The 21,738-nt window shown below is 44.4% G+C and overlaps 1 protein-coding gene across 1 annotated transcript in view; it reads right to left on the bottom strand.

Moving 5' to 3' along the window:
* The window catches only part of COG6 (component of oligomeric golgi complex 6), a 472,069-nt gene that overhangs the window by 313,352 nt on the left and 136,979 nt on the right, over window positions 1-21,738 (bottom strand). The window contains exon 5 of the mRNA XM_085621768.1: window positions 2,636-2,747. Coding sequence (XP_085477894.1) covers window positions 2,636-2,747 — 112 coding nt within the window. The remainder of the gene's footprint in view (window positions 1-2,635; window positions 2,748-21,738) is intronic.

Genomic DNA, 21,738 nt, shown 5'->3' with positions numbered 1-21,738 from the left:
GCTAAACTATGAAAAATAAATAAACTATGTCAAAAAGTCATCCTGGATGGTTGATTTCTTTTGTGACATCTGCTTGGCCTATGAGTGAAATTGTGATCTCATTCACCAGATGGCCCCATTAAGAAATTGTTTGACAGTATAGCAACAATTGTGAAAATTATTTTAACCCCTTCAGTGCCACGCCCTTTCCCCCTCCTGTGCTGGGTGTTGCACTAGTGGGTGGGGTTCATGACAAGATAGTCTCGTCATGGGCCCAGCGCAACCGTGCTCCATGACGAGACAATCTCGTCATGGGCACTGAAGAGGATAAACTGTGATAGATGCCAAAATCTTTCTCGCTTAAAGTAAGTTTCCCAGGTCGAATACTTAGTTCACTAGCAACGTCAGGCATGCTTTTTTTCTTTGCATTCTGTAACATTCAGCTGTGGTTTATGAAAAAAGCTACACGTCCCAGAATGCAAATTAAAACAACTGGACTGAAGAGCTAGTCAAGCCTCGACCTAGGAAACATTGCAGGGCTGTCAGAAAGACACTCAATCAAGTTTGACTCGTAAACAATAACTGGTGCTAATGTTATGAAAATAAACTTCAGTCGCAATGTGATCTGCAGCGTATGAGCCAAACAACCATCCCTTCACAGTAAGCAAAGTCTGCATTTGCCTGCTGTGAGGAAAAGCCCCATCGGGTTGTTTCCTTTCCCATGCCAGGCACAGCCCACATTCTGCCTGCGCCTAAAATGTAGTAGTTTAATGGGCCTTCTTGCTTGCCTCTAGCTGAACTCCACATGGCACTTTCACACCTGAAGAAAACCTGCCTGCGGCCTGTCTGCAAGTGCTATGGCGGGACGTTCCTTGGAATGCGCTTGCAAGTCTTGGGTGACTCAAGACGTATACTATGAACTTCCTGGACCTCTATACGCCTGCTGGCCCACAAAAAAAAAATAAACAAGAAATACGATAGGTGCACCTACCGTCCACCTCCTAGCCCTACCAGCCAGCACAAATGGGTTAGGGAGGGTGAGGGGGAAGAGAGATGAAAGGGTGGGGGAGCGAGATGAAAGGGTGGAGGAGCAAGATGAAGCAGCAGGTCGTGTGGGGGATCGAGAAAAAGCCGGTCACTGCACTTGTACTATTTATAAACCAGGGCGGGCGCAACAGGCTCCATCGCGACTCCCGGGGGAGACAGCGGCCCCCCAATTCAGCAGACTCTACAGTGTACGCCCGCTGTGAACATTTATCAACGAGGCACCCAGAGAAAAAAAGAAACAGGAAACGCTCACAGGGGAAAGAGAGCAAGCGTTGGTGAAAGATAAAGCGTTGTGTCCATGAAGCGGGCACCGTGCTGAGCCAGGGAAATGCTCATTAAAATTTGTACAAAAAGTCCCTGAACAAAAAATAACAACTTGCTAAAAGAGGGACCAGGAAGCCAAATTGCCCACTAGCAAGCAAAGATTTTTTACAAGACAACTGACTAGACAAACCCAAAGCTATGGGAGGAGTCAAAGCACACAAAGTACATACAACAGATCATTCTGACAGCGCAAGCGCTGTCTAGGCTCGACCTAAAAAGAGGTAACCGCCAAGACAGGGGAAATCCAGTGTGAACAACTCTCCTTAAGAGAATTTTGTGTCCTCCCAGAGTGTAAAGTTGAGAACACAGAGGATAGCATGAGGACACCTGCAACTCTAGGCTGGTTTAAGACAAGTTTAATTTGCAATTGAAACTGCACTTCAAGTCAGGCGGGTTGTCAGCTAGGATATCCATGACTTGTTCGATATTCTACGTTCACAGTTATGGTGTACCAATCAAGCTAGACCAAGAACTTATACCAGTTCTGGGCTATTTAAATAATATCTCTTCCTGTTTAACTGCTATCAGGTTTATTCTATTTTGATTTTGAGTTTAGGTCATTTTGATACTTTTGTTTGTTATTGACTTTGTAAGGTTTTCATGAAGAAGACTGTACAAATTCTCTTCTCGAAGAACTTGGCTGGTACTCACGCAACATAACTGCAGGCACTGACAACCATCATTTAGCTCAAACACTTTTTGCAACTACTAACTTCTACAAACTTTACATCTAAAACATTAAAATGAAGTAAGACTACCAGTTTGATGTTGCTGTTTTTTTGCTTTGCCTTGACATGGGAGACACCTCACAATTTACCTTTCTTTTTTGTCTGTCAACACTTTCTAATTAACACCTAAATAAAAATTGGCTGCGGTCAGGCGTTAGAAAAGTTGAAGCTTGCTAATGAACTACAGCCAGCCTTCAATGCTTAAGCGGTCTGCTTCACTGGAAGATATGTTGCTAATCACCGGTATAGCTCCCCCCAAAAAAACGATAAGGCCATATCAATAATTCGGGCCTTGAGGTTGTTCTGTTCCGAAAACTCCAAGGAGTAGAGTTTACCCACTGTTCCATTGCGGCTGATACAATGGATGGCTAACTTAGAGGGCATTATTTCACTTTTTCTGCCTATTGTTATACTTCTCCCAGCAAAGTTGAGAGCTTAAAAAGTGTGGAAAAAAATGTCATTGTATTTCTGGTTCTTTCTTGCAGCCACACATTATGGCAATAAACCATTAGAATAAAAATTGTCTGTGTACATAAAATGTATATGCAACAACTTACCTCTGTCAATGGACCTTCCCTTGTGCCACGAAGAACGCTCATTTCATCCGAAGTCAACTGGAACTTTGATAAGAAGGCATTTGCAACTTGAGCTCGGATATCCAATCTCTGACTGAAAAATAACAACACATATGGGAATATCAATTATGGGTTTATTATCAAAGTTCAATGTTTTATGTTTTTGCAACAAAAAAGATGATATGATCTCTTTCAGTTGTGTGTCTTCAATGCCATTTTAAATATAAACAAATTAAACAATAAAGCGAGCCATTGACACTGCTACTGTTATCGTATCAGCATACTACATTGGCAGCACCTTGTCTTTGGTTTCATTCATTTTAATTGAAATTTTAAAAGTTTCAAATTGCCCTCATTTTTATTTACTTGTGTGAGCGAATGCTAGTCATATATATGGATATACACTAGAAATGTGTAAAAGCACACACAAGTTTTACATATCTGTAAAACTGACCTTATCTAAATTACAATTACTGTGTCAAGGACATCCTTGTAATTCTGCTGGCATGTGCTAATAGGCCAGTGGCCTGAATGGGTATCTAGTGCTGGTCATGTAACTTCAGAAGTGGGAAACTTGGCCCCACAAGGCAAAATATGCACTATTATTTCACGCATGAACCTCATTTATTTGTCAGACCTCAAGGTGTGTGAACAACAATCATCGAATGCAAAATTTTTTGGACATTAACATCTGACCTACAACTAATGTTATGGACAGAAATGGTCTTGAACTCCAAATGCACTATATTTATCTAGATTCTGCAACTTCCAAGTCAATCAGTGTAGCATTCCCTCTAGAAGAAACTGGAGCTTGAAGAAACTAGGAATTAACACCCTCACATCTGACACAATCACTTCATAGTTTAAGCTGGACATGCAGGTGCTCTTTTGAAGGAATCATCTTTGGATCCCCCACCTTCTAATCCTTTCAAAATTCTTCTTGGTGCACCAAGAAAACAGTCAGTTTTGGATTTATTTAAAGGAGGACAACCATCTTGATGCAATCCAGGTAACCTTTATTCCTTTGAGAAGCATTGAGTCATGACCTGCACCTTTAAATGGGTAAAGATGGTGTTGTGGTGCATACTGAATCATGTCAGTTCAACAGAGTCAAATATCCACCCTGCAAGACTTTCTGCAGGAGTGAGGGGTGGTGGAACCAACCAGTACTGGGAAAGAACATCTCAGTACTAATTCTCAGATTATTTCTTTCATCTATTTCTCTTCCTCACTAAAGGGCTGATTACGAGTTTGGCGGTCCATTGGCCTGCTGAACCCGTGGTGGAGGTCCCTTGACCGCCAGACAGGCGATCTACTTGCCGTATTACAATTACGGCGGTGGGACTGCCATAGGCCCGCCGCAACCACCGGGAATCATGGATCCCGTGGCACGGCAGTGAGAGGCCCTAATATGCTGGTGGTGCCACTGCAGCACCGCCAAGCATATTAGGAGTTTCCTCACCGCCACGGTTTTCATGGCGGTGAGGCCGCCATGAAACTTGTGGTGGTGAGGAATCAAGGGGGGCCCTAAAGGGCCCCCTGTTTCTTCCGGGCCATGGGGTGCCTGCATGGGGGCACATGTTGTGCCCACCTGTGTGCATTCCCACCCTTTCCTGTACGGCTTGGACTTCACAGTACATGCTGTGCAGGAACGGCCGGTGCTGGTGCTTCCACTGCGGTGTCTTTTTAATGGGCACCGCAGTGGGACCACCAAAGCACCGCCCATCAGACCCACGGAAACTCATAATCTGGCAGGCAGTGCCAGTGCGGCTTTGGTGGTGTGAGAGCAAGGCGCTGCCATGGCGGTCCGCTCCCATACCACCAAAGTTGTAATTAGGTCCTAAATCTCTTGAAAGAGGAGCTACTCAAAGTTCCTCTGACTTAAAGTTCATATCAGTCTGCAGGCCTTTTTGCTTCATTGGTTGGACATTAGTTCATTACAAACACAGGTCGTAAATAGACCCTTCTTAATGCGGAAGGATTCCCAACAAAACTGGTTTATTGCTACGTGAAGCCTTGTAACCTTTTACATCACTGGGGGTTTAGCAAATTCGCCTTTTCTGCATAGTCAACCAAGATTTGTTGCCATTTTTTAATGGACACTATTTAGAATGTTTTAGGACTCTGTGCACTGTAGCACTGCTACTCAGTGACACCGTGCTTGTGCCTCAGCTATAAAATAGTAGTGGTAAAATTATTTTCACCCAGTTGGCCAAATTCACTGTGTATGTTATTTAAATCTCTATTTAACTTTTTAACTATGTATGACCATTTTAAATGGTGAAGAAAACACACCTATGGCATGGAAGTTAAATGTCATATGTCGGCTTTAGTGTGTATTCACACCACCAACATATATGACAAAAATATATGTCTACCAGAAGCAGCCCTGTGTGCTGGCTGGGCTGCAGTTTAAATGCTCTGTAGTGATGCAGGGCAAGGAAAAATGCATTTTTCATGCAGGAAAAGCCTATTTTTTATATATTTATCATTCACTCCAAGAGTGCGTCTTGAAAGCCCACAGGGCAGTGTGTGGATATATAAAAATAAGGCATACTACCTATTGGAGTTAGTGTGCTCTCACAATGACACAATGAAATAAAGCGCAAAAGCTATTTGAGTGTGTAGGCTTTATAGACTTGTCCCTGAACAGGCCTAGATGGGATTAAAGTATATGTTCCCTATTTCTACCAGGGTAAAAGCTAACAAAATTGGCTTCAAATTCAGATACGACTTAATTGGATTTAATGGTGAAGTGTAAAAGTAGCTTTAGAAAAATGAACTTCTGACTGATTTAGCCAGAACTGGCTTCAAACCAGTTCTGCCATGCATCGCACCTCCAGAGCTAGAATAAACATCCTTTTCTGGGACAGTTAACAACTCTGGCGTGGAGGACAAAAACCTGCCTCGGAGCCGAAGAATAGCAGATGAGCATTAGCGGCTCACCACTTAGCAAGAAGTGGACAGGAACAACTGGCAGAACAATGGAAATCCTTAGCACTACCTCTTTTTGACTTTGAGATACCAGGGAAGGCTTCTCCTATTAATTCCTAGGATCACCCTAGACAGCTAGGCTTTAGTCACAGTGGCGGAGAGAATTAGATTGAACCCTGTCAGGTGGGAGCAGAACTCATATAAACAAGGGAGTGGACTAAAACCTGATGGGTGGACTACGGGTAACCAAAGGTTTCTGCCATATTGAAATATGAGTTCCTGAGTAATTTTTAATGTAAGGAAAAGAGAAAATGCTACAAAAGGAGGTGCTGGTACTGTGAGAAAATAATTAGGAATGGGGAGGGGGAATTTCTCCAGTCACTGACCAGTGCACAAGATAAATCTGGCATCTCAACCACCACCTTCTCAGACCATTCCTAGAAATGGGACAACTCCACCTAAAGAAGAAGGCCCGGTTGGAAAAAAAAGCTCCTAACTCCTACGGGAAGAAGAGGATTTGCTCAAGAACTCAAGGACTCCTGGCTTCTGCTGGCACCTAGACATGTGAACTGTTCTCCAAGAGTCTCCAAAAGTCAAGTGGTTGGCCTCCTGTTTGCCTGCTTTATAGGCACAAAAAAATAGGACTCCTGACTCCAAGAGGGTACAGCTGATCACAGAGGACTTGCTGGAAGGAGATATGGTTGCCAATGTCTGATCTAAGAAGGTATGGTTTACAGATCTCACCATGAGAAACTTTCTCAGCAGCTCTAGACTAAGTAAGAAGGTAAAATCTTTGACTAGCAAAACCCCCTTGGTGTAAACTACGTCTAACTGCCTCTGCTCCATCATGGTTGGCCTGAAATTGTGTCTCGGTCCCGATCAACTGTTGTTTTTCAATGGCACTTTCTTTTTTCTAGGCGATTTTTGCCTTGCAACTTTAAAAATTCATACCTCTGGTTCTCATTAACCAATTTTAATGAACTTGGTATATTTTGCTCATTAAATTGTTCTTTAGGTTTATAAATTGGTTTTGAGTTGTATTACTTTTTTGTATTTTAAAATGATTAGTACAGCCTTAAAGTAACACAGACGTCTCTGGGGATTGCCTGCTGATTGTGCTGTAGCTACCAGGGACTGAGAAGAGATTCTCTCAGAATTGTGATTTGACCTAACCAGATTGTGTTTATTACGTTGGCAGGTATCATTCCACTCCCGATGTTATAACCCAATTTCTGACAGTGGGCTCAAATTAAATTTAAGGATGAGAGAGGTGTTGGTGGCAGGCAGTAGAACTCATCTTTAGTACCATCTCTGTTGGCAATAGTCCTTGTACCACCCCAGTGCAGTGTCACAGGTGCACAACTTGAAATCTATTTTGCATTGATCACTTACTTATTCACAAATCCACGGAGGGACAGGTATGCAGCTTATCCTCAATTTAAACTTTTAAAACAGGTGCTTCCCTGTCCCCAGTCATCAACAAAAAATAAGCAGTCACTGTTGTTCTCTAGCTAATACTAGGAGTGGCAGCTTAACTTTTCGGCAGACTGCAAACAATGGAGAAAACGTCTGTAAAACATTTTCTTTATTGCTCCAGTGTATTCAATTTGGGTGGCCTTACACTGGATCTACATAAAACAAGTATTTGTAAAGCCAATAGGTATAGTGTTGGTTGCCAGAGTTTTAGCTTGGTCAATGCTTGCCTGTTTTGTCATGGTTTTTGCAAAAACGTTATTGTTGAAGGAGATGCCAGGCCCTTGTCAATCTGAAAATAAAAATGAAACAAAGGCTGAAAGAAATCCATCCTATGATAAACCTATTGCTGGATTTGAGAAAATAATCTGGAGCAGTCCATTTTTAAAAGTAATTAGCCTTTATCTGCTTGTTAATTCACGTTTATAACACATTTCTATTTAAGGCAACATGGCTTCGTCTATCTTATACTAGGCTGCTCTCCAAACCTCCGCATCTGGCCTGCCTGCTGGGATGCAGGGGTCACTGCTAAACACATGTATTGATTATTTCATCAAGGCTTTATTTGAAATGTTTTAGTGATCAAGATGAACCCTGCACATGACATCTGGTTTCAAAGTCTGTCTGCTCTCATAATTAGACAGGGTCTCCTAGAATCTATAATTAACTGTCCCTTTACTAATCCTTTTGAATACAGTGAACATATCTGCCCATCATCACGAATTCCAGCCATCTCTAGTCATTTGTGAAACCTGTTGCCTGTTGGTGACAGAGGGCCCATGGGTTCACACGTAGGGAGAGAGCAGACACGAAGGAGTTAAACCAGTGGCCCTGAAGTAACTGAGTGTGGGGACTCCTTAAGTTAACAGAGTGAGCATTGGGGAAGAGTAGAAGGAAGGGGCAGAAGAAGGAGAGCTCGTCGTTGTTGGCATCAACACAGAGAGCACCAAGCAGAGGAAATTCCCGTGAGAGTTCAATAAAAATGCAGGGAACCCTGTGCGCGCACGAGGGCAAGGCTCAAGACTTGGAACCATTAGAAGGGCTCAATAAAAAATCTGACGAACAAGAGGCCGGGCTAATAGAGACCAGAATAATATAGACATGGGCAAGGCTTGACAAGCAGCAGGAGCATAATACACTAGAAAGGTGCAGTAGGCATAATGGAGACCAGGGCTCCCCCCTTTAAAGAGATGGAGGCTGGTGAGCAGAGCTTTATAGGGTTCAAGAAGTACATACAACCATGAAAACAAAGTGCAAATGCTTCCGAGCACGACTGAGAAACGTACTAGATCTAATGGGGAACGGTTAATAGACGGGGCTTGGGTAGAACCTCGCGCAGGTGGAGTCAACACGAATGTCTGCATGAGTGGAAATTACGCAAGCCTGTAGGCCTGAGAGAAAAGCAAAGGAGTAGGCACTGCCATGATAATGCTCAAGGTCCGAGGATATAAGTGACACAGAGTAAAAAAAGTCGCCAACATAAAAATCATGGTGCGGGAGAAGTGGTTGAAATAGGGACCATTGTCTTAACCAAGCCACTGAGATAAATAGCGTGGCGCGAAATAAGGAACATGGTGTAAACGAATAGGATGTGACTGATACACAAGGGGTACAAAGTTATTCCTACATCTTTGTACGGTCTGAGCCCTATTGCAAATAAGGAAAGAGCTATTCAAAAGAGATGTTTAGAACCACTGTTCGACAGCGCGGCAAGTCCAGGGTAATCCATAGAGGGGAAATGTTACTTTCTCCTAAGTAGAGGCAGGGAGAAAGCCTTTTTACAACAGAGAAAGCATGAAAAACCTTGAGGGGCAGTTAAGGCAAATTGCAGGGGATTGGAACGAAAGAATTAATAAAGACGGGGACTTATCAAGGAGGTTACGACATAAAACAATGTTTTGAAGATTATATTAAAGTGTTAACTTTAAGAAATTAGGATAACTCGAGGGAGGTCACTGGGTGTGTTCTGTGGGAGAGATATTGGTGGGTCATGGAGAAGATTGCAGGGCTCCGGAAAACGTCACTTTGCAGCTAAACAGGTTACCAGTCTGGTTCTCCCTTATACAAGGTCTAAGTGCTTAATTTGAGCCTGTGGTTTCCGGAGCCCGGTACCGGCAATTAATTGTCAACACCAGCGCTTATTACAGTCTGCTACCTGGTTGCACTGTTTAGCTAATTGAGGGATGAGCAGAACAACAGTTGTTTATTAATTAACATATACATTAAAATGACTAATAGCTGCGGGCAAGACATTCATTTAGCTTTGGGGGCCTGGAATACTCTTAACTGTCACACTTATAGGAGTGTGAGGGTTAGTAATTGCGTTAGTTTTTTTATATTAGCAACACTGGCAGGGGCAATGGGTGGTGCAAGCGGCAGTGGCCTCCTGACGAGGGCCCTGGCACTTACGTTTCGTACAAATTAAGCACTGCGTGCTCTTCTCGCCCGTTTGCTTTTCCCGGCCCCCGCAATTGCCGGCATCCATCCTGTTGGGGGCATTGAAGTACCAATTGGTTCCGAGAGGAACATGGAAAAAATAAATAAATTGACATCACTTGGTAACGGGTGGTCGCGGGCAGGTGCTTTATTGTCATTTATTGTGGTTTCTGTGCAGGGTTGGACTGACGTATAGGGAGGGCATTTCGGCAGTTCCAGAAGAGCTGGTCTGACAGGGTAGTGTGTGGGCCAGTTTAAAAAAAAATGTCTGATTGTGGCCTGTCTTATGATCTGGTGGGCTGGTTTTACAGTTAGTTTCCGTGGTATTACCACAAGCATTGCTTGCAGCAACCACAGATACATGCAGTCTCCAATTCCTTGCAAAACACATGCACAGCATGTCTTTCTCAACTTCAAAAGAGCCCTAATTTGAAAATGAGGCCCACTTTTTTTTTTAGATATCTCTTTCATTAATGAGAGTTACTTTTATTTTGGTGCCCTGGTTACTTTCTATCGCAGTCCGACCCTCTTTCTTTGCACACCCATTCATCCCCACCTTACGTCAAAAAAGGATTACACAAAAAGAGTGGAGACTAGCTTTCCACACGTGGGTTCACCCATTTACTTAAATACGCAACATAAAGACAACAACTGCCGAAAACAAATCGAAACCACACGCATGGCAGTTAAGTTCAAAAGTTGTGATGTTTGTAATTTGATATGTGGCCAAAATGTGCTGTCATTTTACAAATAAGAAATCGTTACATCTAGTTTTTGATTAGTCGGAAATATTTACGAAACACTAAAAGCTAAATAAAAGAAATTACAAAACATGTTCATTTATACGCCTTCACAGATCCCTTACTTTCAGTATTTTGTTCGCTCTGGTAAAGATGATCTATCGTGCTGCAAAAGAGCTGAAACTATATTCTGTGGTCAATAGGTGGCAGTAAAGTTCTCTCAAACAAGATAATTAACCAAAAACAGAGTCTCGAAAAACATGATCTGAATAATATGTGCCCAACTGTAACTATGTCCTAATCAAGGTTGCAAGAATGTGTCGCTGGTGTTTACATTGAGGTACACTACCTCGCACCCCCTGTAGCTTTTGAAGCAAAAATGGGTTCAATATCGAGTTAAAAACAGTGAAACTCAAATCAAAATCTCAAACTATTGATATTCCCACTGGCCGTTTAGAGCAACCACTGTACAAATTATGCGGCCTAGTAATCTAGGTTATGCGGCAAGGGAAGATCGCAAAATGTGTGCAATTAAAGAGCATTTATATTGCACATTCTGTGGTTTTATAGAACTATGTTGGTATTTTAACACACGTTGATACAATTTGGATACCAACACCGTACAAAATGCCAAGGTTTCTTAGGAAAGAAAACTACGCTCAGCATAAACTGTACAAAATGTTATTTACCAATAATTACTGCGTTATTCTTTAAAGGAAGCACAGGGACATACGTTTACACTTTGTTTTCAACCCACCGGAGCAAAACAAATGATGTAAAACATATGCAACGTTACACGTAGCTGAAATCTACTTAGGGGTACAAACAGCTTTAAAGCCAAGCCCCTCTAATTCGGCGCATCCCACAGCTCTGCTTTAAAGGTGGTCTTTGTTTGTGGTTTCCTGTAGGCTCACGAACAAGTGGCTCTAGAATCATCTATTTCCGATAAAACCACTGCCCTGCAGAACAGTGCAGCACAGTACATATTTATTATGCAAGTACACCACAAAAAGGTGCTTTCTTAAGATCAAGAGCAGGGGCCTTCTCGTGCACAGGTGAGCTGGCTCAGAGCACAGACGAGCAACTTTTTTATACATCCAGTGTATAAAGTGCATACACAGAACTCGGAATTTCTCCGTTAATGCATAAAGTGGACAGGGAAAAACCAAGAAACTGAGAGACACAATCGCTGCTCACTGTTTCCGTCTTGTTAGTGTCAGCAGTTCACGCATTAACTCAACAAAATTATAAGCAATATTAAACATCCCAGTGTGAGCAAAACTCGCACTTGTTTAATGTCTGAGCGCAGCAATCAACAGTTGATATGTGTCCGGAGTAAAATTGCGGGAGATGTGTCCCACTCAATAAGCAGTGTTTTAGCAACTTCTGAATCTATATGAGAAAGAAAGATTTTTTTCTTGAAATCCGCAGACCGTGCGGATTATGTCGCAAGTGCTGGGAATCCATAACAAGGCAGAAAACACCAGAGCATCGCAGAACTCCCATGGCCCAGACTTTAGGCATCCGTATTATCACGTTATCAACCACTACATAAGCATGGTTCATGTCTTAAAAACACGAAAAGGGTAGCCCAGGGTAAAAACATGAAAAGGGTAGCCCAGGGTGTTTTCAATCTACTGTTTCTCCTATCCGGCAGGAACAAGTCGACTGTGAATCCCTGTCGTATACCCTTTGACATTTTCTTGCTGACAATTAAGATTCTAGGGATGATTTTAGTTTTTCTAGTACTAACAATTTGCGATTCTCTACTGATAGGGAAAGATAAAGAGCCCTCTTTACAGGAATGGAAGCCTCACATGTATTCCTTTGTCTTGAGGAGAGGTATTCAGCACTGTCTACGTGGGTCGGATGCCCGATTTTTAGGACAATCACGGAGTATGTAAATAAATCACATTTATCTACCGTGTACATTTACCCATGTGGATACCCATGGTTTGACATGGATCAAGACTTTGGAGACCAAGGGCCAGATGTACGACCGTTACATTTTGCGACTCGCAAATTGCGTCACTTTGCGACTCACAATTTGCGACTCGCAAAATGCAATGTACAACAGTGTCACAGACACTGTTAGCGATACCCAATGGGGTTGCAAGTTGCATGCCTCATCAATATTCATGAGGCAAGCACAATTTGTTACCGATTGGGAATGGCTAGCATTCCCAGGGATGGTGGCCTACTGGGGTCAGCAGACCACCATGTCTGGGACTACTTTTTTAAAAAAAAGCAGGTTTCTAGGTCTCGCCTGAGCCAGCGCATGCGCTGCCCTGGCGAGACATTTAGTAGTTGCTTTTAAAAGTGCTTCCTTGCCGGCCACCAGCTTGCTATTACGTGCACAAGCGCGCGCGCGATGTGCACAGCTGCCATTTGGCTTCTTTCAGCGCGCGCGTCAATGCCCTCTCCTATCCCCTCCCTTCTCCCACTCCCTCCTTGTCAGCTTCATGTTTTTGCATGGCACGCGATCACTTGTATCAGTTTCACTTTCATTATTTGCACACCATGTTTAAGCTCGAGCCAAGGCTGACTTTCGTGTACATAGTTATCCTTCTTTGCTGCAATCCATGAGAGTGCATATTTTTAACAATTAATCTCCCTTCCTACCCCATCCTTACTTGCACCCGCCTCCACACAGAGGACGCTTCCACCCGCCCACTACCGACGTTTAGTTTGCGTCCTCCCACCCGCTGCCCCCGTTAGAGCACTTCAAAGGCTTGCATTTTCCAAAGTCGGAAAATAAATATGCAATTGAAGTAGAATGTACTTTTTTATTTTTGCCGAAATCCACGAGAGTGCATGTTTTTAACAATTAATCTCCCTTCCTACCATGTCCTTACTTGCACCCGCCTCTCACACAGAGGACGCTTCCACTCGCCCACTGCTCACATTTAGTTTGCGTCCTCCCACATAGAGGTCATTCCCACCTGCTGCCGCCATTAGAGCACTTCAAAGGCTTGCATTTTCCAAAGGCGGAAAATAAATATGTAATTAAAGTCGAATGTACATTTTTATTTTTAGCAATTAATCTCCCTTCCTACCCTGTCCTTAATTGCCCCCGCCTCCCACACAGAGGACGCTTCCACCCGCCCACTGCCCACGTATTCTTCCTGTATTCCTCGCGTTTTCTTCTCTCTTTCCACTCCAGCCCGGCTGGGCTCTCACAGCTGGCCTGCAGAGAGGAGAGCCAGGAAACTGGTGCAGAGATTTGCATGAAAGCTGATGGCCGCCCGGTGATGTCACACATACCGGCTCTTTATTACTCTAAATTACTAACAGCCGCAGGAGAGTGAGGTACGGACGGACTGCTGAGGCCAATTGAAATGAGAAATCAAATCCACACACGGGACCTTTTCCGACAACATGATGAGTCAGCAAAAAAACACGAGCAGACCAAGTCATTCGGAAGAGTCTCCCAAACTGGTGAATTTTTAATCCAGATATGACAATACCACTAATTTACCAGGTGGTACTGCGCTCTGCGTGACATCTTCAGCCTGTCCAGGCGTTTTCGCCAAACAGTACGTTGTACTTTAGCTTTCAACATTCAGGGCTTTAAGTGGGCCGGGTCTTGCCGGTGTTCAGCACAGACAGTTCTATAAAGCAGGTGCTGATACGGGTCTCTATCGGGCTCTCCATTTTTGCCCTCACCCTCTGGATTAAAAAACATGATTCTTAACTCTGCAGCAGTGCCACCCTTTACTGTCTCTGATGTGACTTCAAAGAAACTCGTTATAGTTCTTTCACAGTCTCATCACTTCAGAACTGAAGCATTTTCAATATTCTATACTACGAATCCATGGTTGTTGCTTATTCATGTTATGCAACCAACACCCTGTGACAAAGCCAATAGTACTGGCTTGTTGTAAGTGTAATGCTACTTGTTGTATTATATATATCTGAATGTAATGACAGAAGTAACGAAATACCACAAAGCTAAGCATAGATCTTCAGCTTAGGTGCTTTTAAGACACACCCTTGAATACACCAGCCACGCCCCTATGAGACCCCTCCCCCCCACAGTTTTTTTTTTATCCCACTTAAATCCCTGTTAACATTGTTCTTCAAGATCCAATGGGCTGTTGGTAAAAATCCAGAAATGACGGATAGTTCCACGCAGAGTTTGTGAATTGGCAATGGTTATCTCCTTGAATTCATTGTAACTTTTTTTCAGTTCTGTGAAGTGCAAAAAAATAGCAGGAAAGAAAGGGGATGAAAATGGTCCCTGCCGGCCGCAGGACAAAATGTTCTCTGCCACTCAAGGCAAAATAATGAAATGCGGCTACCCGGAAGCGCTGTGCGGCCCACAGAGCCGCTAAAGTTTCCCAGGTTCAGGGTCAGAAAGGGACACAAAAAAATTGACCCAGGCACCAAACAAACAAGCATTGGCATAGCCAATAGGTCTCGCCTTGGGACCTTATAAGTGTTTAGCCATGCAACAGTTGATGTTGTTGGTCGAGACCTATTGACTATGCCAATGCTTGTTTTTCATGCAGCCCTTTTCCTTAAAGGAAAATGGGATGCATTTCAAAAAGAAAAATGAAACTTTTCAGTTTCATTTTATAAGGGCAGGCAGTGGTCTGTGTGACCACTGCCTGCTCTTTAAAAATATATTTTCACACACTCACAAAGGGGAAGGGGTCCCCTGGGGACCCCTTCTGGTTTGGGAGTGGTTTACCACCTACTTGAAATATTTGGTAAACGGGAAGTGTTTTGCAGCCGCAAATGCGGCTGCAAAACAATAGTACATGGCTGTGAGTCTCGCTATTAGGAAGGGACACCCCTTCCTAAAAGCGAGAGTCGCAAACGCTATTTTGCAAGTCAGTGACTCACAAAATAGCGTTTGTACATGCTATTACCCTTCTTTGCGGTCGCAAATGGGCCAATCTCCCGCTTGCGAGCGCAAAAAAGGGTCGTACATCTGGCCCCAAATGTTGGACACCAATAGGCTGGATCAAATTTATGGAAATAAGCTCCTTTTACCAACTCACGGGAACCAGGCTGCATTGTGCAGAATGAACAAAAAGTGCATCTAAAGCCGCCAGACAGCCAGCAAAACCCAAGCATACTCTTCAAGACAGAAGACAGCACATACCAGGTAAGAAGGCTGAGCGCAACCTTCAGCGCCCATAAAGAAGCGTTGGGTTGGAAAGACATGGCAGATAAGGAGGGCAGGTAATGGACAAAGGATGGAGCATAGGGGTAGGGGTGCCACTTACATTTTCACTCTATTGCATTTCTATGATCAAGCACTTCCTTACTCCCAACTGTAGAATCTGTACCTATGATGCCAGGATAGAGAGGAAGGAAACCATATTGGATAGCCAGACATTTCTTTAAATGGTTTTATACTGCATTGATAAGGGAATCAAAATCAATCACCTATCCATAGAGGGAATATAATCATCATAAACATCTGGCACAGTTACTGTACTTATTAGCCACAAAATGTTCAGCACAGTATCAAAACAAAACCATCAATACAAAGAAGCCACTGGAATAGCACAAGGAGAAAATGTAGAGGCTCGCATATTGCCGTTGTGGAATAATCGAAAAACTAGGTGAATTCCAAAGTCAAATTTCAGGCAGCGGCAGAGAAGAAATGAAAGTTCCACAGAAGAAGCTAGTGATAAAACCAAGAGCACTTACGGGTTTGGGGGAGACAGAGGAAGTCTGGATGAAGTTAGAAGGATGGTGAGGATGAACTACATCGGTGAGCGAAGGGAGTTAAGTGGACACACACTAGGATGGTGAAGCGAATACGCTACAATCTAGGTCAAGAAGGAGTAAGCAGACAGTTCACATGGATGTCAAGATGGCTCCCAGAATAACCTATAGCGATAGCTAAGTCGCATCAAGGTGAGGAGGGCAAACAAGGAAGCTTAAAAAACCAGGGGCACACAGTAGTAATAGCATTAGCAATTAAACCATTACAATTAGTGAATGGGAAAGTGTAATTGACTAGAGAGAGAAATTTGGATGAAACTAGCAGTTAAGCCCAAAGCATTCATAAAAATTAAAACTAAAAACAAAAATATAAGGAGGCAAGGTAGGGATACCCTGTCTCCCTGGGCCCTGTGGGAGGTCCAGAAAGACCCCTACACCCCCAGGGCCCAATTTTTTTTAATTAATATTGCGGCCCCATGGGACTCCTGCAGGATTGCACCTATTTAATAATTTTTGTTTTTAATACCTGCTGGATTTTTTTTCAATATACATTTAAGGGGAGGCGGGTATGCGTCTCCCTCCCAAGCCACACATGAGCCCGAGGGCCCCCCTCCAGTGTACAAATCAAAAAGGGGAGGGGGCACACATACACCCTCCCCGAGCCACAGATGGTTCCCGGGAACCCCATACCCATGGCCAAATGTTTAGTAAAGGTGAAGAGGCATGCAGATCCCCCTCCCAAAGTCCCTTTTGGGTCCCAGGAACCCCATCCCTAGGGCCAGTTTTTTCAAAATAGAGGAAGGAGCACACATGCCCTTCTCCAAGCCTCTGAATGGACCCTGGGGATCCCATCCCAGAGGCCAAAATTATTTTAAAAGTGGAGGGGGGCAGTGTGACCCTCTACCTGTGTTGGAATCTACCCTGGGGATCCCATCCCCAGGGTCTCAATACTTTACATCCCTACCCGGGAGAGTCTGGGCACACCCTGCTCACACTCTCCCGGCCAAGGAACACTAGTTTGCTCACAGTTGCTCCTGCCTGGGCAAGAGTATACAGAAGTGCCAGCTTTGCCAGCACCATGTATGATACAGGCTGGGGAACCGGCTCAGGGTGCGGAACATGGTGCTCCCCCCACAGCCCCCAAGGTTGTGTGCTTTTGGGTGCCTTGGGTGAGCGCCAGGGCATCAACCAGAGGTCCAGGGGGATGGGGTCCACGAGGCCATGAAGTCTCGGGGTGGGGGCCATAGGGTGGGGGGGCACTCCACCTCCCTTAAAAAACAGAGGGCCTTGGGAATGGGGTCCCGGGGCTTGCAAAGGCTCGTGGAGGGGGGGCCATATGCCCCACCCGTCTAAAAGTAAAATATGGGTATCGCAGGAGGGCCCGGGACACCCACAGTAAATACTTTTATTTTTAAAAATGAATAATGCATGAGTGGCAGGAGACGCTCATTTATAATTCACTGCTTCTTTGAAGGAGTGCCCAATAATGCCTTGGAAGAGCTTTTTTGTATGTTTTTTGGAACTTGGTGGTGCCGCAATAGGGGCACCACCAAGTCTTTTTTAATGCTGTTGGGTGCGGAGCTGCTGGGAGTCCAGCAGCCTCCCAGCAGCATTAAAAAACCAAAAATTAGTAAGTATCCTGGGTCATTAAACCAATGACCTAAGGGAACTTACCATATTTTATTTCCTAGCTGGAGTTTTATGCTCTTCAGCTAAAGTGCAAGGTCCTCTTGTGGTTGCTTTTAAAATTGCATTTTCTGGGCCAAAAAATGTTAAAAGAAAGAGTCAGAGAAATGTTTGTTATTTTTATTATTTTGACATTTTTCGCCAACAAAATGTAGTAATAAAAACTTTGTAAAAAGAAAGATCATAGACAATGTTTTCTTTCAAACAATTTATTAAACATTTTATAATAATCAATATTAATAAATATTGCTTAGTGGGAATTAAAGAAATATACGTTTGATTTAAAATATTGGTGATTTTTAGAAACAGATGATAGATCTGCTTTATATTTATTGATATGCTCTACCCTTGATAATGCCTATAGGCTCACTTTTCATACTTGCAGAAGACGGTGTGTGACGTAGGGTTGGTTGCACGCTGGGGTTTGCAGCAGAACATGGCCACAGAAACATTGGCACAGGCCAGGCCCTGTGGCCAACCTTCTGCCCCGCACAGCCGGGGTTTGGCTACCCGGGCGGGGGGGCTGCAGTGGCTGGCCACAGGCCAGGCCCTGCAAGCAACCCACTACTGCGCACTGACAAAAGCCTTGCATGGGAGGGTGTTGTCTTCATGTAAGGTGAATAAATATTTTCTTTACATTAAAAATATCCTGGGAATTCACTGAATAAACCAAAGGCTAAAAGTGATGTCATAGTCAGATGTAACATTAACCACTGACATTCACCAGTTATAGTTATATGTCCTAAGGTATCTCTAACTCAAGCCCTAGCCCTAGCCATGGACTACTAATTACCTCACATATTACATCACTGATGATGTGTGTAATGACATCGATAATATCACTGCAAAATTTTACATTTCATCATTGAGGACAAGACTGTGCATAGCAGGGGAGCAAGTTATAGTTACACCTTAGGGCACAAGTTATTGTTACTAGAAATAATTATAATTGGTGAATTTCTCTGTTTTTTTTAAGTTTCACTGAAATCTTCAACTAACCTTAATGTTACTTTAACTTTTGCTTTTTTTGTGAATACATATACATTTATATACAGAAAAAACAAAGAAAGTTAGTTTATAGTTATAGTGAATTTGTCAATGACAATATTAACATTTTGAACTAAAAAAAAAAACGAAACTCACCAGTTATATTTAGCAGCACTAGCTCTATCATGTGCCCCTGCCATGCACTGCTTATGACCTTACATATGACATCACTCGTGGCATGTTCTATAACATCATCAATGACATCACTGATGACCTCTCAAATACCATTATTGATGACATCACAATTCACGTAACTATAACGTTACTATGACCCTTGGTTTTTCTGTGAATTTCTACGGTTTTTTAATGTATATTATTACTTAATTACCATATGTAAATACAACCCCTGCATGCGACCAGGCCCTACAGCCAACCACACGCTGCGCACCATCTTCAACCAGTGTTTTCCACAGCGCCAGGGTATTTTTAAAAAACATTTTTTATGGGGGAGGAGGGGTTGCACAAATCCCATTCTTGATCCTCTTTAGGTCCTGGGGCCCCAATCCCCAGGACTGTGTATTTTCTTAAGGGGAGAGGGGCCGCACCTCCGTTATCAACACTGGGCGAAACCAGCCCCCTAGGTCACTTATTTAAATAAAGCCTTGTTAAGCCCAGTGGACCCCATCATCCAGGGCCACTCTTTTAAATAAAGGGGGGGCGCGGCCCTCCTCCCCAGGATGATGTTGGCCCCAAGCACCCCATCCCCTGGGGCCCAGTGTTATTTTTAAGGAGAGAGACACTGTTTATTTTTAGGGGGAGTGGGGCGCACATGGCCCCCTCTCTCTGGGCTGATTTTGGCCTCTGGCACCCAATCCGCAGGAGCCAGGCATTATATTGAGGGGTAGGGGGGCATGCCTGACCCTCCTACCCTTGGCCGATTTCAACTTCCAGGGACGAACCTTCCTCATACCGAATCACTCACCCATTTTGCGATTCCGTAATAGGTTACCGAATCGTAAAATGGATCTTTGTACATAGAAAAATGTTATTTTTAGGTCGCAAATGGCCCAATTCAAAGAATCAGGCCATTTGCAACATGAAAAAAGCTACGTACATGTGGCCCTTGGTGTTTGCTCCCGCTTAGCAGGAGTTTTGAAGATGCTCCTGCCAAGCGACAGCAAACACAGGTTTCCCTGGCCCGGGTTTTTGGCCTCTGTGTCCCCCACATGGGACCTAGATGGGCAGTATATATCTACCCTAACTCCATATCATATACCTTTATTTTTTATAACTTCAGGACGGAAAAGACTAAATCCCAGAGTCCTGTAATTTCTCTCATGTTGCTGGCAGGCAATCAGAGTGCTCGCTGTGGTCTGGCTCCGATGGGAGCGAGATGGCCCAAGCGAAATAAAGCTCCCTGGGCCAATCAAAATGCTCAGTTGTTAAAGTGGCGCTCCCGCAAGAGTCTCTCGAGACTCTTGCAGACCCAACTGTCTAAGTATACAATTATTTTTTTTCCCAAATTTGTCAAAAAGTACTGAACTGATGTACACCAACTCATATTTGGTGTCATTCTGTTAAGCAGTTTTTGCTGTACCCCATCTTAAACAAGTTTATGAAAGATGCATGGGGTTTTTGCATTTTGGGACCCCCCCTTTCTCTCGGTCCCCGCTTGACGGATCACCCCAAAACTTTCCAGGAAGGAGCTGGGATAGATAAACTTTGTTTTTTAAAGTTATGTGAAAATTTGTTGAACAAGGCCAAAGTTATTAGCAACCCAAAAACTCTTTTTCTATGGAAAAGTAGATCTAACTATAACTACCATTGGCCCTCTCTCCTTAAAACACAAGGTCCTGGGGGATGAGGTCCCCTGGGCCTAAGGTGGCTCGGGGAGGGGGCCGCGCAGCCCTCCTCCCCTTTTAACATATGTACTGCTTGGAGCCCCATATGCAACTCTCCCTCTAAAAATAACACCGGGCTTCGGGAGATGGGGTCCCCAGGACCCGAAATCGGCCCATGGAGGTGAGCAACATGTGCCTCCCTTCCCCTCAAAATAATGCCAGGCTCAAGTGATGGGATCCCTGAAACCGAAATCGGCCTGGGGAGGGGGCCACGTGTGCCTCTTCCTGCCCCTCCAAAATAATGCCGGGGACCGAGGAATGGGGTCCCTGGGGCATAAATTGGCTACCCTTCAAAAGAACTCCAGGCCACAGGAACAGTGGCGGCTCCTCCACTAAGTCGGAGGAGCATTGCCCTACTGACTTGAAGCAGTGAGAAAACGAAAAAAGAAAATGATAATAACGTAATGTTATTATCATTTTATTTTGTCCTCCTGCTGCAGCAGCTTTGCGTGACAGGGTGGGGCTGCAGAGCAGGGGAGGAGTGGTAGAACCCTTCTAAGTGCTTAATGACTGTTTGGCCGGCCCTCTCGGGATGCCCAAAACAGTCATGCACACTGTTCTCCATGCAGGCTGCATTAAAGCCTGCATGGAGAATATGCCCAGGCCCCCAGTCCCTGGCTGAGCACCAAACCACGGCGCTCAGACCAATCACAACGCTGCATTACAGCGTTGTGATTGGTCAGGGGAGCCTGGGTGCTTACCAAACAAAATGCTGCATTGCAGAGTTGTGATTGGTCGGGCGAGCCTGGCTGTGCTTCCCGGAGTACGAGACAGAGGAGAGCAGGAGTGGAGACGCGGGACCAGGCAGCAAGGTAAGTGCATTTCTTTTTAAAGTTTACATTGTGTCCCGCGCCCCCCCCCCCTCTCCGAGCCACCCGCGAGCCGTGCCAGACACCACTGCTCAGGAGATGGGATCCCCAGGCCGAAATCAGCCTGGGGAGGAGGGGCCACATAAGCACCCCCTCCCCTTTATTCAAAAGCGTGGCTTTGGAGGATGGGGTCCCCGGGGCTTAACAGGGCTCAGGGTGGGGAGCCACTCAGCCCCTCCCGTTTATTTAAATTGGTGGCCCTGGGGGATGGAGTCCCAGGGGCCGATAATTATTCGGGGAGGCTGCATGGTCCCCTCCCCTGTAACAAAATGCACAGGCCTGGAGGATGGGGTCTCGGAGGCCTAAGGAGGCTCAGCGAGGGGGGCAGCATGGCCCCACTCCCCTTTAAAAAAGAAAAAGACCTTGGGGAATGGAGT

Source organism: Triturus cristatus, chromosome 8 (assembly GCF_964204655.1).
Source record: "Triturus cristatus chromosome 8, aTriCri1.1, whole genome shotgun sequence".
Lineage (NCBI taxonomy): Eukaryota > Metazoa > Chordata > Amphibia > Caudata > Salamandridae > Triturus > Triturus cristatus.
The sequence above is the reverse complement of the archived record's forward strand: the minus strand, read 5'-3'. Positions and strand labels throughout refer to the sequence as shown.